This window comes from Rhipicephalus sanguineus, chromosome 7 (genome assembly GCF_013339695.2).
Source record: "Rhipicephalus sanguineus isolate Rsan-2018 chromosome 7, BIME_Rsan_1.4, whole genome shotgun sequence".
In the NCBI taxonomy this organism is placed as follows: Eukaryota; Metazoa; Arthropoda; class Arachnida; order Ixodida; family Ixodidae; genus Rhipicephalus; species Rhipicephalus sanguineus.
The window spans coordinates 31,238,996-31,260,894 of NC_051182.1; the positions used below are offsets into that span (position 1 = coordinate 31,238,996).

Consider the following 21,899-nt stretch of genomic DNA (forward strand, 5'->3'; position numbering starts at 1 on the left):
CGCTTCTTTAATGCGCGCGCATTGTGAACAGAACAAAAGAGAAGCAGAGAACAGATAAACGGAAGAGAAAGGATAGAAACACAGAGAGAAACAAAAAAACAGGAACAGAGGGAGGACCTTGCTAATTAGGGTCATGAGGTTGCCTCGAGGGATGTGCATCGTAGGCGCTTCTTCAATGCCCGCGCATTGTGAACAAAACAAAAGAGAAGCAGAGAACAGATAAACGGAAGAGAAAGGATAGAAACACAGAGAGAGAAAGAAACAAACAGGAACAGAGGGAGGACCTTGCTATTTAGGGTCATGAGGTTGACTCGAGGGATGTGCATCGTAGGCGCTTCTTTAATGCGCGCGCATTGTGAACAGAACAAAAGAGAAGCAGGGAACAGATAAACGGAAGAGAAAGGATAGAAACACAGAGAGAGAAAGAAACAAACAGGAACAGAGGGAGGACCTTGCTAATTAGGGTTGTTGAGTTTACCGCTGCAAAACGTTGGAGGGAAACGCCATGCCACGCACAAGACGCGCGAAGAAGCGATGTAAGGCGGGGCTGCTCGAGAGCACGGAAAAAAGAAGGAAGAAGTGTTGAACCAGGGCAACACGGGTGTCGGCCTCTTCTCTGTCGCTATATTATTGGTGCCGAGACCCGGGAGAAGGCCGACATCCTACGTACCGTACCGAGGATGGACAAGCTACGTAGGCATCGAGGCGCCCTTCGCGGTGCCACTACCCGACTCCTGTCTGAGGCCACCGAGATCCTCCTGCAAGGCACAGTACCGTCTTCCGCCGACTTGCAGGAGCTCATCGACGGGCTTCGTGACAAAGACACAGCTCTTGCCGAACTGGACAAGCAGATCGCCGACGCCCTTGACGGTGAGGAGTTCGACGAGGAAATTATGGGCGCTCTGGATTACCACGAGAAGATCGTGAAATCCATCAGTAGGCTTCGGTCCGCGATGAACGTGCGTGCAGCGGTTGGTTCTACCGTCACCGAAACCAACCAGCCGAGGCATGCGGGTACAGTTGACGGCGCCAGCAGCTCCATGGGAGCTGCCCACTCGGAGACCATCGGCCAAGACCTCGCCGATCCCACTAGACCACGAGCACCGGGTTTGCGAGTCGCGTTGCCGAAACTTCAAGTGCCCGTCTTCAACGGCGAGAACCGTGAGTGGCAGGGGTTCTGGGAGCACTACGAGGCGACCATTCACACGCATCCCGATCTCACCGGTATCGAGAAGTTCAAGTACTTGAAGACGTACTTGGCCGGCGCTGCGAAGCGGGCCATTGAAGGAATAAGCCTTACCGAAGCGAACTACAACATCGCCGTCAAGGTGCTCACCGAAAGGTTCGGGCGAAAGGACCTTCTCATCGACGACCACATCGACAGCATCCTTGCCATCGAACCAATCGAGACATCGTCGCAAGTAGCAAGGCTGCGTGACCTGTACAAACAAATACAGTTCAGGACCGGCTGTTTGGAAAGTCTTGGCATGCCGTCTTCAGAGTACGCGGTTGTTTTGCACCGGGTGCTGATGCGCTCATTGCCAGAGGACTTGGCGATCCAGTACCGAAAGCGCACAAAGACCGGCACAGACGCCGCGGACTCTGCAGTCCAATCGGGAGACGAGCAAGTCAAGGCAATCTTGAAGTTCCTTCAAGTGGACGTCGAAAGTAGAGAGGAGAGTCGAGCGTCACGCGAGAAGGCCACTTCAGGGAGACCGTCGACGAACCGCAAGTCTGCGGACGCCTCATCACCGCCACATCTACCGTCCGCTCTAGCCCTGACAGCACGGTCATCAGCGCCAGGTGCCACTTCAAGGCCTGCACAGACAATATGTCCCCTCTGCGGCATCTCAGGCCACTTGACGCGTGATTGCCGGGCCGCGCTATCCGCAGAAGAAAAGCACCAGCGCCTTTCCAGCAATAGCTGCTGCTTCAGGTGCGGGAAACCAGGGCACATTTCTCGCAATTGCCGAACCGCAGCCTGGCTTAAGTGCGACCGATGCTCAGGACGCCATATTTCTGCTCTGTGCGACATCTGGGGCCGACGAGGATCCGACAGTCCACAACCGACTGGAGATGAAAACCGAGAGGTGGCCACACAGCGAGAAAAGCGCGTAACAACGGCTCCTGCTAGCAGCACGCGTTCGTCATCGGTGTTGCTGCAAACAACCACAGTGTGGGCATCTGGAACCCGTGGCTCTGTGCCAGAGAACGTTCATCCGAAAGGACTTGTCGCAGCAGCTTTGCCTGCCTTCCACTGGATATGAAGAGATGGATGTCTATACATTCGGCGGGTCAAAGCACCCACGACATTATCAGTGCCGAAGGGTGAACGTCACGCTCTGTGGACGTATTGAGCCGATCGTCGTCGATGTTGAAGCTCTGGAGGTGCCAGAGGTCTGCACCGTAAAGGGTCCAGCTTTAGAGCCAAACGTCATCAATATGATGCGTGACCGCAATCTGACCTTGGCTGACGAAGTTCAAGGGCACCAACCTCAAGACTCTACGATAAGCGTTTTGATCGGTTCAGACCACTACTGGAGGGTAGTGACCGGACGCGTCGAGCGCTTCACCGACAATCTCTGTGCAGTTGAGACCATATTTGGCTGGGTCATTCAAGGAATGTGCGCTAACGTCTACCATCCTTCGACACCGCGTAACATCACTGCAACTGCCTTATTCCTGGCTTGTTCCGACGACTGGCGCACTGAAGTCCGACCTGTAGACGTATCAGAGATGTGGCGCTTGGACGCCATCGGTATAACTGACGGCCAAGAAGACGACGTCAGCCAGCACCCAGCGCTCGTCCACCTTCGTAGCGCAATACACAAGAGCGCAGGACGCTACGTCGTGCCGCTCATGATCAAGACGCCAGGTATCACGTCTTGTACCAGCCGAAGTGTGGCTGAAACCAGGCTCAAGCGTCAGCTTCAGCGGTTCGAGCATCATCCCGAAGTTCTGAAGGAGTACCATGCCACCATCAGCGAGTACTTCAAAGAAGGCCATGCGGAAAGAGTAGTGCCATCGGCACCCCTTGGACAGACCGTCTACTACCTGCCTCACCATGCGGTAGTCCGACGTGAGGCCGTGACTACAAAGGTCCGCGTCGTGTTCGATGCCTCATCGCATGAATACGGTGAACCGTCTTTGAACGACATGCTCGATAAAGGCATCAAGCTGGGTCCTGAACTCTTGCAGCTACTCTTGCAGTTTAGGAGCAGCAAATTTGTTCTCACCGCGGACATCCGAAAGGCCTTCCTCCAGATATGGATCCGATCGGAAGACAGAGATGCTCTTCGCTTCTTGTGGATCGACCAATTACCGACACATGAGCATCCCGTCCCAACAATCATCGAGTGGCGCATGACCAGGGTTCCTTTCGGAGCATCTTCCAGCCCGTTCTTGTTGTCAGCAACCCTACAGCACCACCTCGAAACATGGAAGACGAAGCACCCGGACATCGTCGCCCGCCTACAACGGTCATTCTACGTGGACGACTTAGTTATCGGCGCGTCTTCCGAAGAGGAGGCATTGGAGATTTACCGAGAAGCGAATGCTATCATTACCGATGCGGGAATGGAATTGAGAAAATGGTGCTCAAACTCCCGCCTTCTCTGCGACCAGTTCTTGAACGACGGCCTCTCACTAGAGAATGTCACCGAGCAGAGCTCTAAGTCCAAGGTGCTTGGTCTGCTGTGGGACCGCTCATCAGATGACATCATTATCACTACGCAAGGCGTAATCACGTTCGTTTCCAGTCAACCGTCAACGAAGCGAACCGTTTTGCAAGCATATGCCAGGCTATTCGACCCACTGGGCTTCGTCGCTCCATTTCACGTGCCAGCTCGTATCCTGTTTCAGCGGTTATGGCGACAAGGCATCGATTGGGACGAGCCTCTTCCACCTGACACTGAGGAATTATGGAAGAAGTGGGTGTCGGAACTGCCTGTTCTATCTACCGTTCGTATTCCACGTTGCCTCACATGGGCATCGCAAGATCAGAGACGCGCTACAATACATTTACTTGCTGACGCCAGTCCTCATGCGTATGGAGTCGCAGTGTTCGTACGCCAACCACTAGACGATGGCCGTGTTACCGTCCGACTCCTCATTAGCAAATCTCGCCTTGCACCACTGAAGCCGATGTCTCTACCACGCTTAGAACTTCTTGCCTGTCTTCTAGCGGCGAGATTATGGCATTACATTCAGAAATTAACCGAGTTCTCGTCATGTGTCGCCTCCTTCTGGACGGATTCAACGATAGCGCTACATTGGATCTCTGGCGATGCTCACCGTTTGGAGACATTCGTAAGGAACCGTGTGCAAGAGATTCAGACTTTGACTCGACGCTACAAATGGCGGCACTGCGTGAGCGCAGACAACCCAGCAGACCTTCTGACCCGCGGAGTATCGGCAGCGGTTTTAACACGAGAGACGAAGTGGTGGACGGGACCTCCTTGGTTGACCAAACCCGAGGGCAGCTGGCCTTTGAGTCCTTTCTCTGCGCTGACGGTTTATGACCTGAACAGCGAACTTGCGTCCGTGTGCCCAACAGCAGTCTCACCGCAAGCTATACATCCACACACACCGCTACTGGACCTCGAGAAGTACAGCTCACTCTCCAGGCTTCTCAGAGTAACCGCCTGGAGTTTGAGGTTTTCCTGCAACGCCTCCCGAAGGCAGGCATCATTGTCTGGGTCGCTGACGTCCCTGGAAATAGATCACGCGGAGAGATACTGGATTAAGTTTGTTCAGAAAACCGCATTCCCAGCAGAGGTCGCTGCACGTCACGCGGGCCAGCCGTTGCCAGCACGTTCAAGTGTCCTAGCACTGCGGCCGGATATTGACCAGGATGGGTTGCTCAGAGTTGGAAGCCGCTTACAGGAACTTCAGGGGCCAGAGGAACTTAAAAAACCCATCCTATTACCAAGTGACCACGTGTTTTCACGGCTCTTGATACCCGCTACACATGTCCGTCTTCTACACGCCGGAGTTCTCGTTACGCTTCTGGACCTCCGATCAAGATTTTGGATTTTAAAGGGAAGACCAACCGTTAAGAAAGTGCTTCAGTCGTGCTTGGCATGTCGCCGCCTACGTTTGCATCCAGCGTCAGTCCCAGTGGCACCACTACCGAAAGACCGCATAATGGAGACGTCACCGTTCGACGTCGTGGGAGTCGACTTTTGCGGCCCTCTTTATTATCGGTCTACTCGACAGTCTGCGAAGCTTTATATTGCCGTCTTCTCCTGTGCGGTGACACGGGCGGTGCACCTAGAATTAACCTCGGACATGACAGCATGCGCATTCATCCTTGCCTTTCGTCGGTTTACCTCCAGGCGTGGCATTCCATCTACAGTTTACTCGGATAACGCCAGGACGTTCCTCAGCTGTTCCGAACAACTGCGATCGCTGCTGAGAGAAAGAAACAAACAGGAACAGAGGGAGGACCTTGCTAATTAGGGTCATGAGGTTGACTCGAGGGATGTGCATCGTAGGCGCTTCTTCAATGCCCGCGCATTGTGAACAGAACGAAAGAGAACCAGAAAACAGATAAACGGAAGAGAAAGGATACAAACTCAGAGAGAGAAAGAGACAGAGAGGAACAGAGGGAGGACCTTGGTAATTAAGATCATGAGGTTGACTCGAGGGATGTGCATCGTAGGCTCTTCTTCTATGCGCGCGCATTGTGAACAGAACAAAAGAGAAGCACAGAACAGATAAACGGAAGAGAAAGGATAGAAACACAGAGAGAGAAAGAAACAAACAGGAACAGAGGGAGGACCTTGCTAATTAAGATCATGAGGTTGACTCGAGGGATGTGCACCGTAGGCGCTTTTTCAATGCGCGCGCATTGTGAACAGAACGAAAGAGAAGCAGAGAACAGATAAACGGAAGAGAAAGGATACAAACACAGAGAGAATGAAACAGACAGGAACAGAGAAAGGACCTTGCTAATTAGGATCATGCTATTCCCAACCTTCCTAATTAATACCGCGCTAATGAGGACCTTCTAATTAAGACATTTCATATTAAGACCTTACTAATAATCGAGGTCGGCCACATGCTCCGCTGTTAGTCCAACTTCTCACCACTAGCCCAAGCTGCCCATATTTTCTCCCACTTCGAAGGGTGGATTATGGTATATCTTTCTGGTAAAAGAGCACTTGTTGATCTTGCACTTTGGATAATTTCTGCTTCGTCATGCTCGTTTCATAGGAGTCATAAAAATGTGAACTTACCTTGATCACTAGTGGACTAAGATTAATCGCAATGATGTAGTCCTTGCACGCAAGCATCATATCAGTGGCGATCCTCATCGCACGAGAAAACTCTCTTGCATCTGCGAGGAACATCGGTGCGTCATATATTCTTTTCAGATATCCTGAGGAGGACAACTTATGCTTCAAGGAATATGGCCTCTTTTCGAAAAAATAAGTCGTCTGGGGCGTGGGGGCTCCTCTGCAGCTCCATTCTACGAACGGGTGAAAGACATTTTTACTGTCCACGTAATAGATGCTCACTTATTGTGTACGTAAAATTTTATTTTACCCGCCCCCCCTCCCCCACCATTTGTGGCTATGGGGCCGCATATCTACATTTATTGTGCTCAAAGATACGAAGGTACTAAACAATACGAAGATACTAAACAATACGAAAGAACAAGAACCTGCTGACAATAGTTTTTCGACTTCTTTGCTAAAGCGTACGAATTTATGGCACATGCATTTCAGATAGTATTTTCTATACACAAGAACGCTGAAAGTAGACACTGGGGCACTGTATTTCTAAATAAAAAAATCAGATAAGAAGCATTTCATTGCCATTCCCTTCATATCACAGGCAGCTGTGTTTTACAACACAGTTTTGTTGCACTAAAATTGTTGCCGGGTAATAATTGACGAGGTTGCAGCGTTCCATGGAGATACAAATGATAGGTGTAACCTTAAGGGAGAAGAAAAGAGCAGAGTGGGTCAGAGAAGAAACGGGTGCTCAGGGCATCTTAGTCGAAATTAAGAAGTGGGCATGTGCATGGCATGTAGCGATCAGGCAAGATAGCCGCTGGTTATCAAGAGTAACAGACTGGATTCCGCGTGGTGGAGCCAGAAAGTTTGGCGGGCAGATGAGGTTAAGAAGTTTATGGGGATAACGTCGCCACAGCAAGCACTGGACTGGGTTCGTCAGAGAATCATAGCAGAAGCCTTGCCCTGCAGTGGGCGTATTCCAGCAGATGATCAGCATGAGAACAAAGTTCCTTTGTTAGTCGAGCTGTTGTGTACGACATCATCAAGGTCTGATGATAACGGGGACTATAGCTCCAGTAGGACGAATGATTTATTTAAGTCAGGCAAATAAATAATTTCATTGTGACTTGTGCTCACGGCTAAAGAGGCAGAGTAGAGGAAGACGAGGCGAGGGAACAGGATACGTACTGCAGAATTACTTGCGGGATACTCTTTCAGCTCCTAATTCGATTACTACAGAGGTGTGCGCCGCTGCGCCGCCGCCACGGCCGCCTGTTTATGGTCACGCCGCTTGCGCTGCCGCCGAAGTCCCAAGAGAGACCACGCCGCCACCGCCGCCGCGCAATAATTGCGGCGCGCCGCTGTTACTCTTTTCTTTTAATTCGAATGGGGAATCTGGAAATAAAATACAGTACTTCGCCGGATGACCTCTTCTCGATGTGTCCATTTAATGAACTGTCCATCTCAGCGTCCGCTGAATAGCGGGAGCTCGGCGAGAAGCGCGCCCCATGTTTCCGGTTCTTGTTCTGCAGCGCCATCATGACATCACGAAGCTTTCAAACACTCTCGACACACATCATAGGGATGGAATGCACTTCAATGCAACGAACGCAGCCCTCAGAGATCCGACTTTCGGTGCATTTCTTTTGATAGCGTTAGCCATTGGTTTAGGTTAAATGCGGGCCCTCGTTTAACGCAGCACTAAGGTCGGTACGCGTTCCCTGCATCGTTCTCAAACATCTGGGACACACATTCATATGCCAATTCAGACTTGACAAGTTCCTGTTATTGTGCATTTCGTCCACTCTCTTCTTACACTAGGAATGTGCTGGCGGGTTCGGTGCGGCGACGTGGTCAAGAGCGAGGTGACATCACGGCTCACCGCTTTTTCTAATCACTTAATGCGCTGTGCCGAAATGGACTGTGGACACCTCCTTTGGATGAACGCATCGAGAATAGCTCCCCAGAAGTTGTAGTATCTTTTTCTTCTCCAGAAATATCTCGAGTATTGCCTGACCTTAACGCTGCCGCGTCTTCCAGCCTTAAAGGGCGACGACACAATTCGCTGGATAGCATATTCTTTGAGTTTTGGACGTAGTACACTGTGAATAAATAAATAAAATAGATAAGTAAGATATATATATATATATATATATATATATATATATATATATATATATATATATATATATATATATATATATATATGTGCGTTAGTACACTTTGACCTTTCATTCGTACTCGAGTAAATCGATAAATAAATACAGACGTAAAGAGAATGGCAAACTTCGAATATAGCTGAGCTAGTTGGTAGGTATTCATGTTAAGACTACATGACGTGGAAACACGGACATAACAGAAAACTCGTGGGAGTGAACAGCTATCTCTCACGTAGACCAGTACTCGCACTTGATTGATAGGTATGGTCTGTTACGTGGAAATGCGCAGATAAATATTTGTGTCTACCTTCGGTTCCGCCGCTATGTGATTTTTCAGTTGTTAGCGGCGTTTCTGGTGTCTTGACTACTCTCCTGTGTCCGTGTTTGCACGCCCTGTTTTTATAAGGGCCCCTAACAGACTGAAAATACAACAAAAAAACAAAAACAACGAGCGCGTTACTCTCACTTGGCGTTTCTTGTCTTTTGGTGCACTTCGTGATGCCAGGACAGTGATTCACGTGACATCATCAGGGTACATACTCTCGAGTTGTGAATTGTCTCCCATACTGCTTTGCTATGCAGCCGCCCACCCACTCTTGCTTCTCTCGCACGACTATCGTGTGCGATTAACTGATTTCGCTCCATTTTGTGCGTATGCGACCTCGGATGCAGAGATAACAGACTGCAGCCGACAAGCGCGAAATCATGATAGATTCAACGCTTAGTGCTGACATTGTACGCGTGCTTTATAAAGAAGTAAGTGGCGAGGAGATGTCCCTATAAGAAGGGTATCGAAGGCGAGAACGAAACCAATGGGAAAGGCGTCGGATTATATGATTCTTCCAACGGACGCACTCTTTACAGCGGAGACGATGCAGCTTTCCAGGAAAATGGCGAGCCCGCTTCGACAGTTTTTTGTATATTTTTTATTGCGTCAGCAATTGTATGGACACTCAGGACAGATTTTCACCGACGCCGTCATGTTCCGTATAAACTCTAAATCGATAACATCGCTCCGCGCATTGTATGTTCTACCCGCGGGTAAAAGCTCGCGAACTTTGGCAAGAAACATGGCTAAAGCAGAGATGAAACAAAATGGCCATCTCTGTCACACGGAATAACATCAACCCGTGTGCGAGGCCTGCTGTCGATTGCTCCTCAAGCAGAAGGAAACGCCCCACCCGTCATTTGCTAGGCGAAGGAGCAGAAATAGATAGGGAGTTTTAGCTTGAACGTATATTTCTTTACGTTACCGTGTTACCGGATTACGTTTACTGTGTTACCGGAACTCGAGTTTTAGTAACGTTTTTAGCTACCAAAAACGTAAACCTTCACGTCGGTACGTAAACGTTTGAGTTTGCGCAGACCACTAAATGGTGATGATAACTGCATTTCAACTACATTTAATTTAGATAATATTGAATTACTATTGTGGCGAAATCATAAAAGAGGTTTTTAGCGTTTGCAGTATCCCGGTATACGCAAAGGGGTGTATCAATACCGGGTTACCGGACGATGGTGTCGACATCTTGTGACGCTTCGTGTAACCACAGTCATGACCACGTTTGTTTTCGCTTAGTGTTCTTGAGGGAAAAAAATTGTGAAAAAGGCAACTCATTCGTAATTATGCCGCTGCGAGGCATTTACATTGGGAGTAGAATGTCCGATGTTCGTGCAATAACAATTTTGTGCTTGCCTGGTTCACCCAAGCCCCGCTAGATGGCGCCACATGTCCAGCCTGTCAGAGGCCTTAGGCCTCTCACGTTTTCGGCTTCGGTATTCTAGGTGGTTTTGATGGTGGTTTTGATGACAAACAATTCGGTATGATATTGGTTTTGATGACAAACAAATTGCGACAATGTGAAAACGACGTGGCAGGAGCGCTTCTGCGCGTGCGTAATGAAATAACTTGCATGTGATGTTTTGATAGCATTAATGTGGCATCGCTATAGCGTCGCGTCTCAACATGCTGGTGCTCCAACATACGGGGTTTCCGTGACGTCGGTGCAAGCCATCTATAACAAGGAAAGCATTAAAAAATTAAGAGCGTCTGTTTATCTCGCAGGTCGCACCGCCTTTATACGACGCTGTCATCGCTCGTTCTCGTGAGCCTTCCATATAAATCCATATAATTTTATTTTTGGCAGCTTACCGACAGCGTTTCTGTAGCTGTTGCGACAGCGATACACTCCTGTTTGACCGCGAATTAGCTTCGTCCTTTCGAGTTGGTATGGTTCCGCCCGTACGCACCCGCTCTCAGCCGCGACTGACTAGAAACGCACCGCGCCGCGGGCGGCGCCACTTGTTCAGTCAAAACTGCTGCGCACTAGGCCTATAGCCTCGGTAATCCGGTTGAAACAAGGTGATCGTAAGTGGCACTCGCACTTCGGCCTATTTTGACTCGGCGGCTGGAGTCTCCGCAAAGTGGATATCGCGAGTAGCCACGAACGAAGGTGGATTTGCGAGATATGGCCGTAAACGTAAAGCCTAACAGGCGAGTAGTTTACGTTCCGTAAATGTTCGCGCATGCGCGGAGTCCATCCGGTATCCGGTAACACGGTAACGTAAAGAAGTATATGTACAAGCTAAAACTCCCTGTGTCTGGCGAGAGGGACTGCGTAACTCGAGCAGCAACTGTGATATTTGACAAGGGCGCGGTCAAGAGCGCTGGCACGCGCGCTATTTAGGCAGACATCCCCCAGCGAACGGCTCGTATACCTTCTACACGCTGTGATCTCACTGCTTCGCGAAGGCCCACTGATACGACAAACTGACCGAAAACCGCTTCTCTCCCGGGAGCGGCCGTATTGCCATACACCAGCGTTTTGTAGAGTTAAGTGAGATCGGAGCAAAAAGCATTGGCTTCTAGCCCTCGTTCATGTAACATTACGGCGTGTACTTATCGCATTCACTGCTTCGCCCCCCTTCCTCCCCCCCCCCCGCGCCACGCCACCACCGGTCCGATGAACCCCGCGCCGTTCACGCGCTGCAGCCGGAGGTGGAAACACCGGCGCACATGTCTACTACACACTGAATTGCTTCGCAATGTTTTTGCGTATATGCGTAGAAAAAGTCACACTTTCGACGCAAGGGCGAACCAATGAATGCAATAGCAACAAACTGGAATGCCACACGAAGAACGGCAAGCAGCTCGAAACTCGGAGCGCGCTGCTCAAGTACAAAGGACGCACGAAAAGAACACACACAGGACGAGCGCGATGCAGCAACTGTCACAGCTCGACACTTGCATCGCGCTCCTCAAACACAAAGGACGCACGAAAAGAACACACAGGTATAAACAGGTCAAGTTTGAACTAAGAACCGTTGCAGTTGCTATTTCTTTGTGCTTGAGCAGCGCGCTGCAAGTATCGACTATGCACAACCAGCTAGTCCCTACTTTGGCTCTTCTAATTAGCAGCTCACTGCTTTCGCAAGCGCGGCCGCTGCAGTGAGCGAAGTAACCTTCGTGCGGTCTATAGCTTCAACGCAAAGTTTTCGGTGAAATCACAGGACGTAAAAACCTCCCCCCTCACGAGATAAGCGCGCGAGAACAGGCGACCACGCCCTGTAGGTCAAAGTACGGGTAGGAGGCGCGCGGACGTCCTGCCTCCGACGAAACACAAGCGGGGCGACGACTTTTCAAGCGCGCCCTTCGCGCCATCTGGCGGGTGATAGTGAACACGCTGCAGCAGCTCCGAGTACTGCGTACCGCCGCGGTAAATGGTGCATATAAATAGCTCACTAAATTTTTTCGAAGGAAACTGCCATGCGTGGGAAGCAGCACGTTATGACAGCGGGAACCGACAATGCTATTCACTTTAAAGCCCATTAACTGCGCTAGTAAACGCGCACAAAAGACTAGAGAAACCTGTCTTTCCTTGTATTTTGTGCGTGTTTACTAGCGGAATTAATAAGCTTTAAAATGACTTTGAACCAACTAGCCCGACTTGCTGCTCTACGACAATACTATCGAACATTATCGAACGTGTTAGCCAGCAATAGTCAGGATTAATCGGTCCCGGAAAGCATTAAAAATTGCTAGAATTACGCAGTCGGGGGCCCTTATTCCTCACTTAGTTTTTAATGCACTTCTAATGAAGTTAATGTTCCAAAACAATTAATTTTATGCTATTTTTGTCGTTTCGATTATGTATTTTCCTGTTGCTTTTATGTTCTACTTTACTGAGCTGCTGCAATTTTTTTCCGACCCTAACCCTGAAAAACATTTATTAGGTGAATCCAAACACTGCTCCTTAAGCCCAAGTGTACTTTACAAGCAGTACATCGAATTTGTAAAACAAAATGTCTTGCTCTCATGTAATCAAGAGTAGATGAAATCATGAAACAGCACCGTTAAATCAGATTGGTTGGAGATGATACGCCGCAATCTGGACGTGATAAAAGGAGCTTACAGAAGGTATCATTGCGTTACTTGAAACACTGCACTTGACGTAGATGCGCTTCCCTCAGCCTCGGTAACTGGAAGACCGTTTCAAACAAGGGCATGCAAGCGTCCTCAGTGTCTCGCGTTAGGATTGGGAGTCTCCGGGGGTGGGGAGCTCGAGAGCTCATAGCTTGGCACTTGCCCCTCCCCTGTGGCGTCTTTACAAAAGAAGCTGCGCAGAATTTATTTGTAGCGCAACCTGGACTTCAACTACGTTTGCAATGCCGACAAAAGTTTATCCAAGCGCTGTCTGCAGTTGGTATGTATGTAACGCATTTGGATAGACGCGCACTTTTATAAAAAACATCCAAAAATTATGCGTGCTTTTAACTGACCTAATGTCGTAAATACCAAGGGAACTTAACGTCGTAAACACCAAGGGAAGCGGAGCTGAGGGGAAGCATCAGCGAGGGGTGCAAAACAATGCAAAGCTATGTGCCATCCCTCACTTGTTTTTTTTTAATGAAAGGAGCGACGACGACAGCGGACGAAAGGGACAGTCATACACACACATATTGTTGGAAGTGGTGCTCCGAGCGTGTGTGTATGACTCTCCCTCTTGTCCGTTGTCGTCGTCACGCCTTTCATTTCAAAATATGCTGAACCAACACGCACAGCCAGCTATTCTTCCATCACTAACGTCACACCACCTGCGCTCGGCAAGGCTGCACATTACCTTCCACCACGCCCGACTCCGCCCTACCATCCGCGCCACTGCTCCTCATCCCCGCTCACCTCCACCTCCTCTCCGCTTGACCACCTGCATGTCTGCAAGCTCCAACTGGCCTCCACACTCCACTCGCCTCCGCTATACTATGCTACACCCTCCCTCCTCCTTACCTTTGCTTCCCTTTCCCACCCCTTACTATACTATGCTATGGCTAGCATGCTATGCTATCATTTACCTTCTCCCCTCCTCCTTTCCCGCTCCCTTCCCTCCTCACACCCACATGACTCACCCTCACTTCATTCACCCACCTCCTAGCTGTGCTGTACTATACATGGCTATGCTTTACCCTGTCCCCTCCTACTCATCCTTACCACCATCCTCTCCACCCTAACTTCCTTTCCCACCGCCTTGCTACACTATTGGCGGCGAGGAGTTACGGAGTCGCCCTCTATCGGACGCGCCCCGATTGCGTGCTAGGTAGGATACCGCCAGCGCGCTCCCCATACGTTTTGCTATCGGCACTCTACAAAAACACCTCGCGGAAGCCCTCCAGGGCATTTCTCTAAGTACTTTCGAAAGGCACTTTGTTCTTTACTGTCAAAATAATTATTTTCGACGAACTGAAAGCACAACATAGTCTACAGTCGCTGTCTCTTTGCAGAAAACCGAGCACCCGCTTCACGCGGTCACCGCGTTGGAGACCCCTGAACCGGCTTCTAGCGTAAAAGGTAGTCACTCGCTGAGTGCAAACTATGTGAAATATTTCGGTAGAGTAGACTGCCTGTATAACCAAATGGAGCATAACAGAAAGAAGCCTCAAGCCAGCGATCGCACGGGCTCGCGACGACTGGCGGTGCCTCTGCATGTATTAACGTCTGCATGTATGTTCGTACTGATCGTTTCGCTTTTGCTACGAGCGCGTTTTGGCACCGCGCTGTGAAGTTTAGGCCGCAAAATATGAGAATTTGTGGGTACAAAAACAACTACTGCTGCGCGGACAGAGCAGTTCAAAAACAATTTCGTTACAACTACGGCTTCGGTGCGCATGGCAACTTTGTGATGTGCCGTCCCGACGATTCAGTGTTTTTCTATTCGGTCTAAATTTGTGTGCGTTTCAATGTCATTTGATAAGTTGTCTCGCACTGAGTATTGATCGGTCCTCTCAATGGGGAAATGCCACTGCTTCTGTTTCTTTATTCAGTGCATTCGTTTTGTTTCGTGCTCACACAAAACATGACCAAATGCGACTCCTTTTTTTAATGCTCCTTAATTATCGTTCCCTTTGAATTTCAGGGAACTTGCCACTCTCTGTCATCAACATATCCATAGACGAAAGCTTCACTACTTCGAGATTGCTGGTGGAAGGAGAAGCAGTCCACGAGACCGAGCATGTATAGTAAAATGCAACGCCAAGGAAAAGAAAGAAAATACAGTAACGTTCGCCGGACTTGTTCTGCAAACGTCGGCTGTGAACTAGCACCTACGTTAGCATGAAATAACGGTGAATAAAATAGAAGTTATTGCAGCAACCAGCAGCCGCAAAACAGGATAGTAGTTATTTGGCGAGTACCCCATAATTTTGGCAGCAGAGTCGTGTCTAACGCCAACAGGGTGGCATATCTTTCCCAGGAAAATAAATGAGGCTCCACGAAAATGCATGGGGTTGGAGAGGCCCAACGTGGGTTTGAGAGTGGCACAAATAAATTTGGGCTTTTTAGCCCATAGTGTTTGCGCCAGGGGAACGCAAGCTTGACTGAAAAAATGTTATTGCCAACAGAAATGGAGCACACAGCCGCAGCATTTCACTCTTTCGTTATGTACGTCCACCAGCAAACGTCGCGTAGCTTATGAAGGCGAAGGCCTTAGATGCCTCTTCAAACGGGAAGGTTGAACGTCGGTGGCGTGAAGACGAGTAACGCAAAAAATAATCGTCACGTGATGACGTCACCATATGACATCACCGACCTAAATTTGTAACTTCATTATTACATCACCATGACGTGACATAACGTGATGTCACATGATGACGTATTCACATGACATGGTCCCTTTGCATTGCCTTCGTGATCGGTGGTCCGATCACGGAGGCAATGCAAAACGTCATGTAGCTTATGAAGGCGAAAGCCCTAGATGCCTCATCAAACGGGAAGATTGCCCGTCGGCGGCGTGAACACGAGTGATGCAAAAAATAATTGTCCTGTGATGGCGTGACCATATGACGTCATAATGACGTCACAGGTCACCGACACATGTAGCGTCATTATGACGTCACATAACGTGACGTCACATGATGACGTATTCACACGTCATGGTCGCTTTGCATTGCCTCCGTAATCGGTCACCGAAGCCGTGCGAAACCGCGTTAGGTGCAGAACGCTTTTGGAGGGGGGGCGCGGGAGAATCAATACATCGACTGACAAGAAGAAGATCGCTTTCGCCGTCTAGTCATCTTTGTCGAATGCATGAGCGACCCTGTGAGTTTTTTCATTCAACGTATCTAAACAATGACTTGCGCATACCTTGATCGTCGGCCCCGGGCCGACGATCAAGGTAGCGCATTTTTCATCCTGTGGCAGATAAGCATCATTTGCCGGCGGGAAGCGCGCGCGAGCTATCGCCTCAGTGCGCGCTGTCTGCTACTCACCGAACATCGCAGGCCCGACGCAGTAACGAAAGTATTCGTCGCGGAAGTGCTTCTTGCACACAAGACTCATAGCCGATGGCTACTTGCCGGTTCTTAGCTTTACAACCCATTCTTAACGCAGTTTCTTGTCCTGCGGTTACCGGTGCAGGCTGACACTGGGCTCCGTTGCGTAAGCGCGGCACTGCGGCAACGAGCGGTAGAGCCCAATGTTCGTCGCCTTCGGAGGCAGCCACTCTATTACAATGGTGTCAGTTGAGCAGAAAATGAGAGAAAACTTCCGTATTTGAACAGACAGCAGCGCATGTGGTACTTGAAACTCGTTTTCAAAGCACGCGGCAGCGCTGCGCAAGCAGCCGACGCGGCCGCTGAGACCACGTGATCCTTCCAAGCACGTCACGCCGACGGTGGCGCCGGCGTTTCCAGTGGTGGGCCTCGAGGCCAATACTATACATGAGTACTGGAGTGTGCCCAATTTCTGTGGCACATACCTAATTTGCTATGCTGCGAACAGGGAGAAGGAAGTCGAGGGTTGGACGGAAACCCGTCTGGTCAGGAACAGACATCGTGGTCAGCGTCTTTTATCGTGGTCGGCGTCTTGTTTTAATTGTCTTCTGGGAGAAGGAAGGCTCAAGATCGGCTTTAACATAAGCCCCGCGGTAAGAGTGCGTTAGCAGTAACAGTTGTGAATTTTGCTTGACTTTGCAGGGATCTTTGTCGTCATTTTGGCTAAGATTTATGAGCTTCTCTGTTCTGTTGGCAGAATCACAAAGGTTACACGACCAAATCAGCGCCCTTATCTCACCTAAGCCCCTTACGGCCCCATGAACGAAAGTCATAGCCCCTCCTGTCTTCTCTCAGTGCGAGCGCCTTGGACAAGAGTGTAGATACCACATCTTGGGTGGTTTGCAATTAAAGGGACACTAAAGGCAAATGTTAAGTCGACGTTTATGGTTGAAATAGCGTTCCAGAAACCTCGCCGTGCTTGTTTAATGCCAATAAAATGCATACTTTCATTGAAAATCACGTTTTAGTGGTCCGTACAACGTTAGCGCGCTTCAAATCGCGCGCCTGAAAAGGCCTCCTGACGTAGCAGTTGCCTTGCCCAATGTTGCCCGCTTTTACTGACCGGCAGCCGACGCTGTGGTTTCTGCTCTGAAGGCCACATTACGCAACATCACATGAACACGACATTTTTTTTTCGAACTTTCCGTTAGCGCGACTTTGATCAGCGTGCAAGGCACACGCAGCAGTACGCGATAAGCAAACTACTACTGAGACGCGACCGCGCGAGAGGAGCGCCGCCCTGCGAAAACGGAACATTTGCACAACCCGCGCCGTTCTCCACTGTAACTTCAAGTGATTCTTTCCATGAATCAAACAGAAACGCACAAGCAGCATTTTATTACGTCTTGCTATGCTCTGAATGTTCTTGTTTTATCGTAAGTAGCTTGAATACTAGTGATAATATGTACTCGGGACTCTTGTCGTCATCGGGCTCGTTCCAAAACGCCCCACTGGTGGCGCATATAGCGTCCTTCATTTACCTTAATTCATCGATTACTAGAGCACTGCTATTGATTAATATTGACGTTTTAGACGTTCTCAAACATTGACCTTTCACTCTGACATAAATTTTTATTTGCCTTTAGTGTCCCTTTATGAACAATGGGCGTCCATGTTTACGTGAAATAGAAGCTATACACTTACTGAGCCGTTTGCCGCACAACTGCAACCGTCCTCCATCATGGTCTGCGCCTACCACGACCCAAAGAACGATTACCGACATCATCCTGAATGACATAACAAAACTACATCCGCCAGAGGGAAATCTTCTGGGCCCTATTTAAGCATTGACCTGTTCTAGCATTTCCAAGCAGCAAACACTAGGTCTAACCGACCACAGCTGGTCCTCTTCAGAGCTCCAAAGGTCAGGTGATCTATATTACACTGAGCTCGTGTAAAGAAACCGACCACTCACATGACGGCAACGCTTCTTTGTTCAGCAGGCCTAATGAGGCATCCGTAAGAAGCAGAGATTGCCGAGCCCACCATTGGTCTCTTCGTTGTTCTCAGCGCATCATTATTTACGGCAAACATTCCTGTAACAGTGCAGGGCGTTGTCTCACTATGGTGCTGCTATTTATCAAAATAAGGGCGAACACCAGTGCTCCGATTGCACAAAAAACACGGTTGATCCCTCCGTCATAGGAATCGGAATAACACGAAAGTAAAGCGTGCCCTTACAGAAATAACTGAATGCTTACTGTACATTCATATAAGAAAATTTGCACAATGTATATTGATGTCTGGCAGCTAATGGCGCCATTTAACGTGTATGCACCCACTTTGGTGATTGGTGGTACATCTCCATCCCGATGACTAACGTCCCTGCTAAATGATTAAACAAACCCTTGTGGTACCTGTAGTAGTTAGCGGTGAAAGCGTAATCAGAGAACTAGGTGTGATAGCCAGAAGAGCGTCGCATATTGGACGCACGGCCGGACTAGAGGGAAACGCAAAGCGCGTCGTGCCGCCCCGGTAGCCCTGCCGCGATTTTTCTCGGGGCGAGCGCGTGAGCATGGAACGCGGTGTTACAGCCAGGTGAGGCAGGCCAGCGCCCTCTAGAATATAGGTGGCATTGGGCAGGCGCGCGTCGCAGAGCTATTTTTGCTTTGTATTAGCGTGATGCTGAGCGAAGCCGACGCTTTTACGACGCTTGGGCAAAGGTCGCCACCTCGCGGTGTGTTAAGGCATTGACAAAACTGAACTTCTATTGAAAACGCGCCGAATGGGGCGGACGCGTAACGCGTTGCAGGTGCTAGTCGCGGAGGCCACAGCAATGACGAATTACTTTACCTTATCACTCCCAGAGGTCAACACCACCTAGCCGACCGGGAAAGTGGTAGATATAAAAGACGCGTTGGTAAAGCCTCCAGAGTCTGTGATGTACCCCATTGGGTACCTCGCATGGAATTGCTGTTGCACATGAAACAATTGTAGACAGGATGTACTCTCTTCTCACGGTTGAAAACTGAAGCCCTGCAATAAAGACAAAAAAAGACAATAAAGAAAAAAAAAAGACCGTGGCGCAGTCGATAGCGTGCCCGGCATCTGCTGTTGCGGACCGAGCAGTCGCGGGTTCGATGCCCGTTGACGGTACCTTTTTTTCTTTGCCATCTGATTGTGTATATTTTTTCGACGTCATTTCCGTGACGGAAATACGTCACTTAATTCTTGGTGGACCCCGGCATAAAACACTTTCGTGTTAATATATGTTTGGTGCACCTGTAAACGTAGTTCATCTGGCTTTCCGGCGTGACAGTTCTCACGGTGTCATAAATTGATGTTCATTGCGGCGGCTCCGTCAATGATACCTTGACCTCGTCGGTGTGCTCGTCTATTTCATTTCATTGTTTTTGATATATTAGAATATCTGAACTACGTTTAGGAATAATTTACAATAATAATATTTACGTTGACATTGAGGCAAAGCATACAATATACGAACATAATTTTTATTGATCATTGTTGTGGTTGTCGGCTTCCAGTCATACCCCAATCTCAAGAGAGGGGCAGACGGGATCGGGTGCACTTAAGCTTAATAAAAGCACCCCAAAAAGCACTAATGAGACATTTAGCCAGAAAAAAAGTAGGGAAGCTCCGCACTAGTCGTGCGAAGACTGAGGTAGCGCCGGAGCTGGTGGCGTTCCCCTCCTCCTCACCTCCCTATTTCTTCCTCTATCTTCCATTTCTTTCTCTCCATCTCTGTATTTCTCGCTTCCTCTTTCTATCTTTCTCTCGCTCTCTATGTATTTCTCTTTCTTTGATTCTCTCTCCTGCAAAAGAAGAAGACGCAAGAGAAGGAAGCTAGCACGGAAAAGCAGCTCGAATACCTTATGCGAGAAATAGAACAGCTACGAAGAGAACAGACTCAAAATTCTCAAACACCACCATCACGTCCGCCATCTCCACCCCCATCATCACCTCCACAACCAAAGCCAGCAACACTGGCGAATCAAACAAAGGTAACGCAGAACGACCTCAGGGTACTTGAAGACCGCATCAACGCCAATATGACAGTCGTGATGGACGACATCATGTCCAAGGTATCGCAGGTTGTAGAGACCACGGTAACACAGCTGCTACAAACTGGGTTCCAAACTCTCAAGAGCGAAATGGAGAATCAGATTCGGGCACTAGAGACCAAAATGACGCAATCGGGGGAAAGCTTAAGTCAGCGCATTCACACGCTGGAAGAAAGAGAGAATGCCCGAAAGAAGCCTAAGTACCCAGTGAGAGAAGCTGAGATCCTGCAAACCTTAAGCAAGAAAGATGGCGAGGCCAACTAAGAAGAAAGTCGACGACAAGCAACACCCACAGCTCAAATTTGGCAATGGAAACTGTCATTCTATACGGAGTAAGAGGAGTAACCTTTCACAATTATGCATGCACTTGGACCCAGACGTTATAGCCCTACAAGAAACCGAAGCTGAAGACTTCAAGGTGAGTGGTTACCTCACTCACGTCAGCGACGGTAAAAAAAGGACAGCAATCCTGACCAAAAAGACAATCAACGCTCAGCAACACTGCATCCACCACCGCATCGAGCACACCCTCGTGGAAATAGTGCCCGAGAAAAAACACCAGCAAAGCCTCTTCGTGTTAAACGTGTACAGCCCGCCAAAGCACCACCTAAAGGATCTAGACAAGCTAATGCGAGAGGTGAAAAAGCTGAGCAAGGGCAACGGAATAATAGTGGTTGGTGATTTTAACGCTCGCCATGTGGCCTGGGGTTATACGGCGTCAAAGTAAAAAGGAGAAGATATGCACAACGTGGCGCAACACCACCATCTTACCCTGCTCAACGACCCTCAGACACCCACGCGCATTGGCAACAGTGTATCAAGAAACACCAGTCCTGACCTCACGTTCGTAAAAGGCCTAAAACATTATGAGTGGAGCTGTATGGACGAATATTTGGGCAGCGATCATTTCATAGTAGAAACGATCATCCCACACCACAAATCGGCGACAAAGATCGGAAAGGCCAAGATAACGGACTGGCAAGCCTTTCGCAAAGACGAGAGCGCTGTTGATGCTACGATAGACGACATCGAAATGTGGACCCGAAAAGTCGTGGAAAGAGCGGAGAAGCACACGAGGGTAATCCAATTGTCGAGAGACACCCCCGTTGTCGACCCCCACTTACTGCACCTGTGGGAGGCGCGGAGGGGACTCGCGAGACGCTGGCAACGGCACAAGTGGAACCGCAAACTCAAGGTTCGGATCTCCAAGCTGGTCGAGGAGGCGCAAGAGTACTCGGAACAACTGGAAAGAAAGAACTGGCACAACACATGTAATAAGCTTCAAGGAACCCTAAGCACCAAGCGTACCTGGGCGATACTCAAGACTCTCCTTGCCAAGAAAGAGACCAAGAGCGCAGCAAAACAGAAAGTACACAGACTTATACATAACCACCCGGAGGAAGCGCAAGACATCATCAAAGAAGTGAAGGAGAAGTTCCTTGGTACGCAGCGGAACATCAATGTACATTCGCACTTTGATGAATATCGAGGTAACCCAAACACAGAACTGGATCGACCCTTCACGGTGGCAGAGATAGAGAGGGCCCTCAGCAAGCTCACCCGCAACACGGCACCGGGCAACGACAGAATAAACAATAAGACACTCCGGAACCTAGATGGACCATCTCTAGACGCTCTCTTAAAGTATGTCAATG

General features: G+C 49.3%; 1 protein-coding gene across 1 annotated transcript; it reads left to right on the top strand.

The window, feature by feature from the left end:
- The first annotated feature begins 1,529 nt into the window (after positions 1–1,529).
- LOC125759093 (uncharacterized) lies at positions 1,530–20,508 on the top strand. Its single transcript, XM_049417357.1, has 3 exons — positions 1,530–2,114; positions 2,209–3,738; positions 20,005–20,508. The coding sequence occupies exons 1-3, from the start codon at positions 1,530–1,532 to the stop codon at positions 20,506–20,508; spliced, it is 2,619 nt and encodes an 872-aa protein (XP_049273314.1).
- Positions 20,509–21,899: the final 1,391 nt, after the last annotated feature.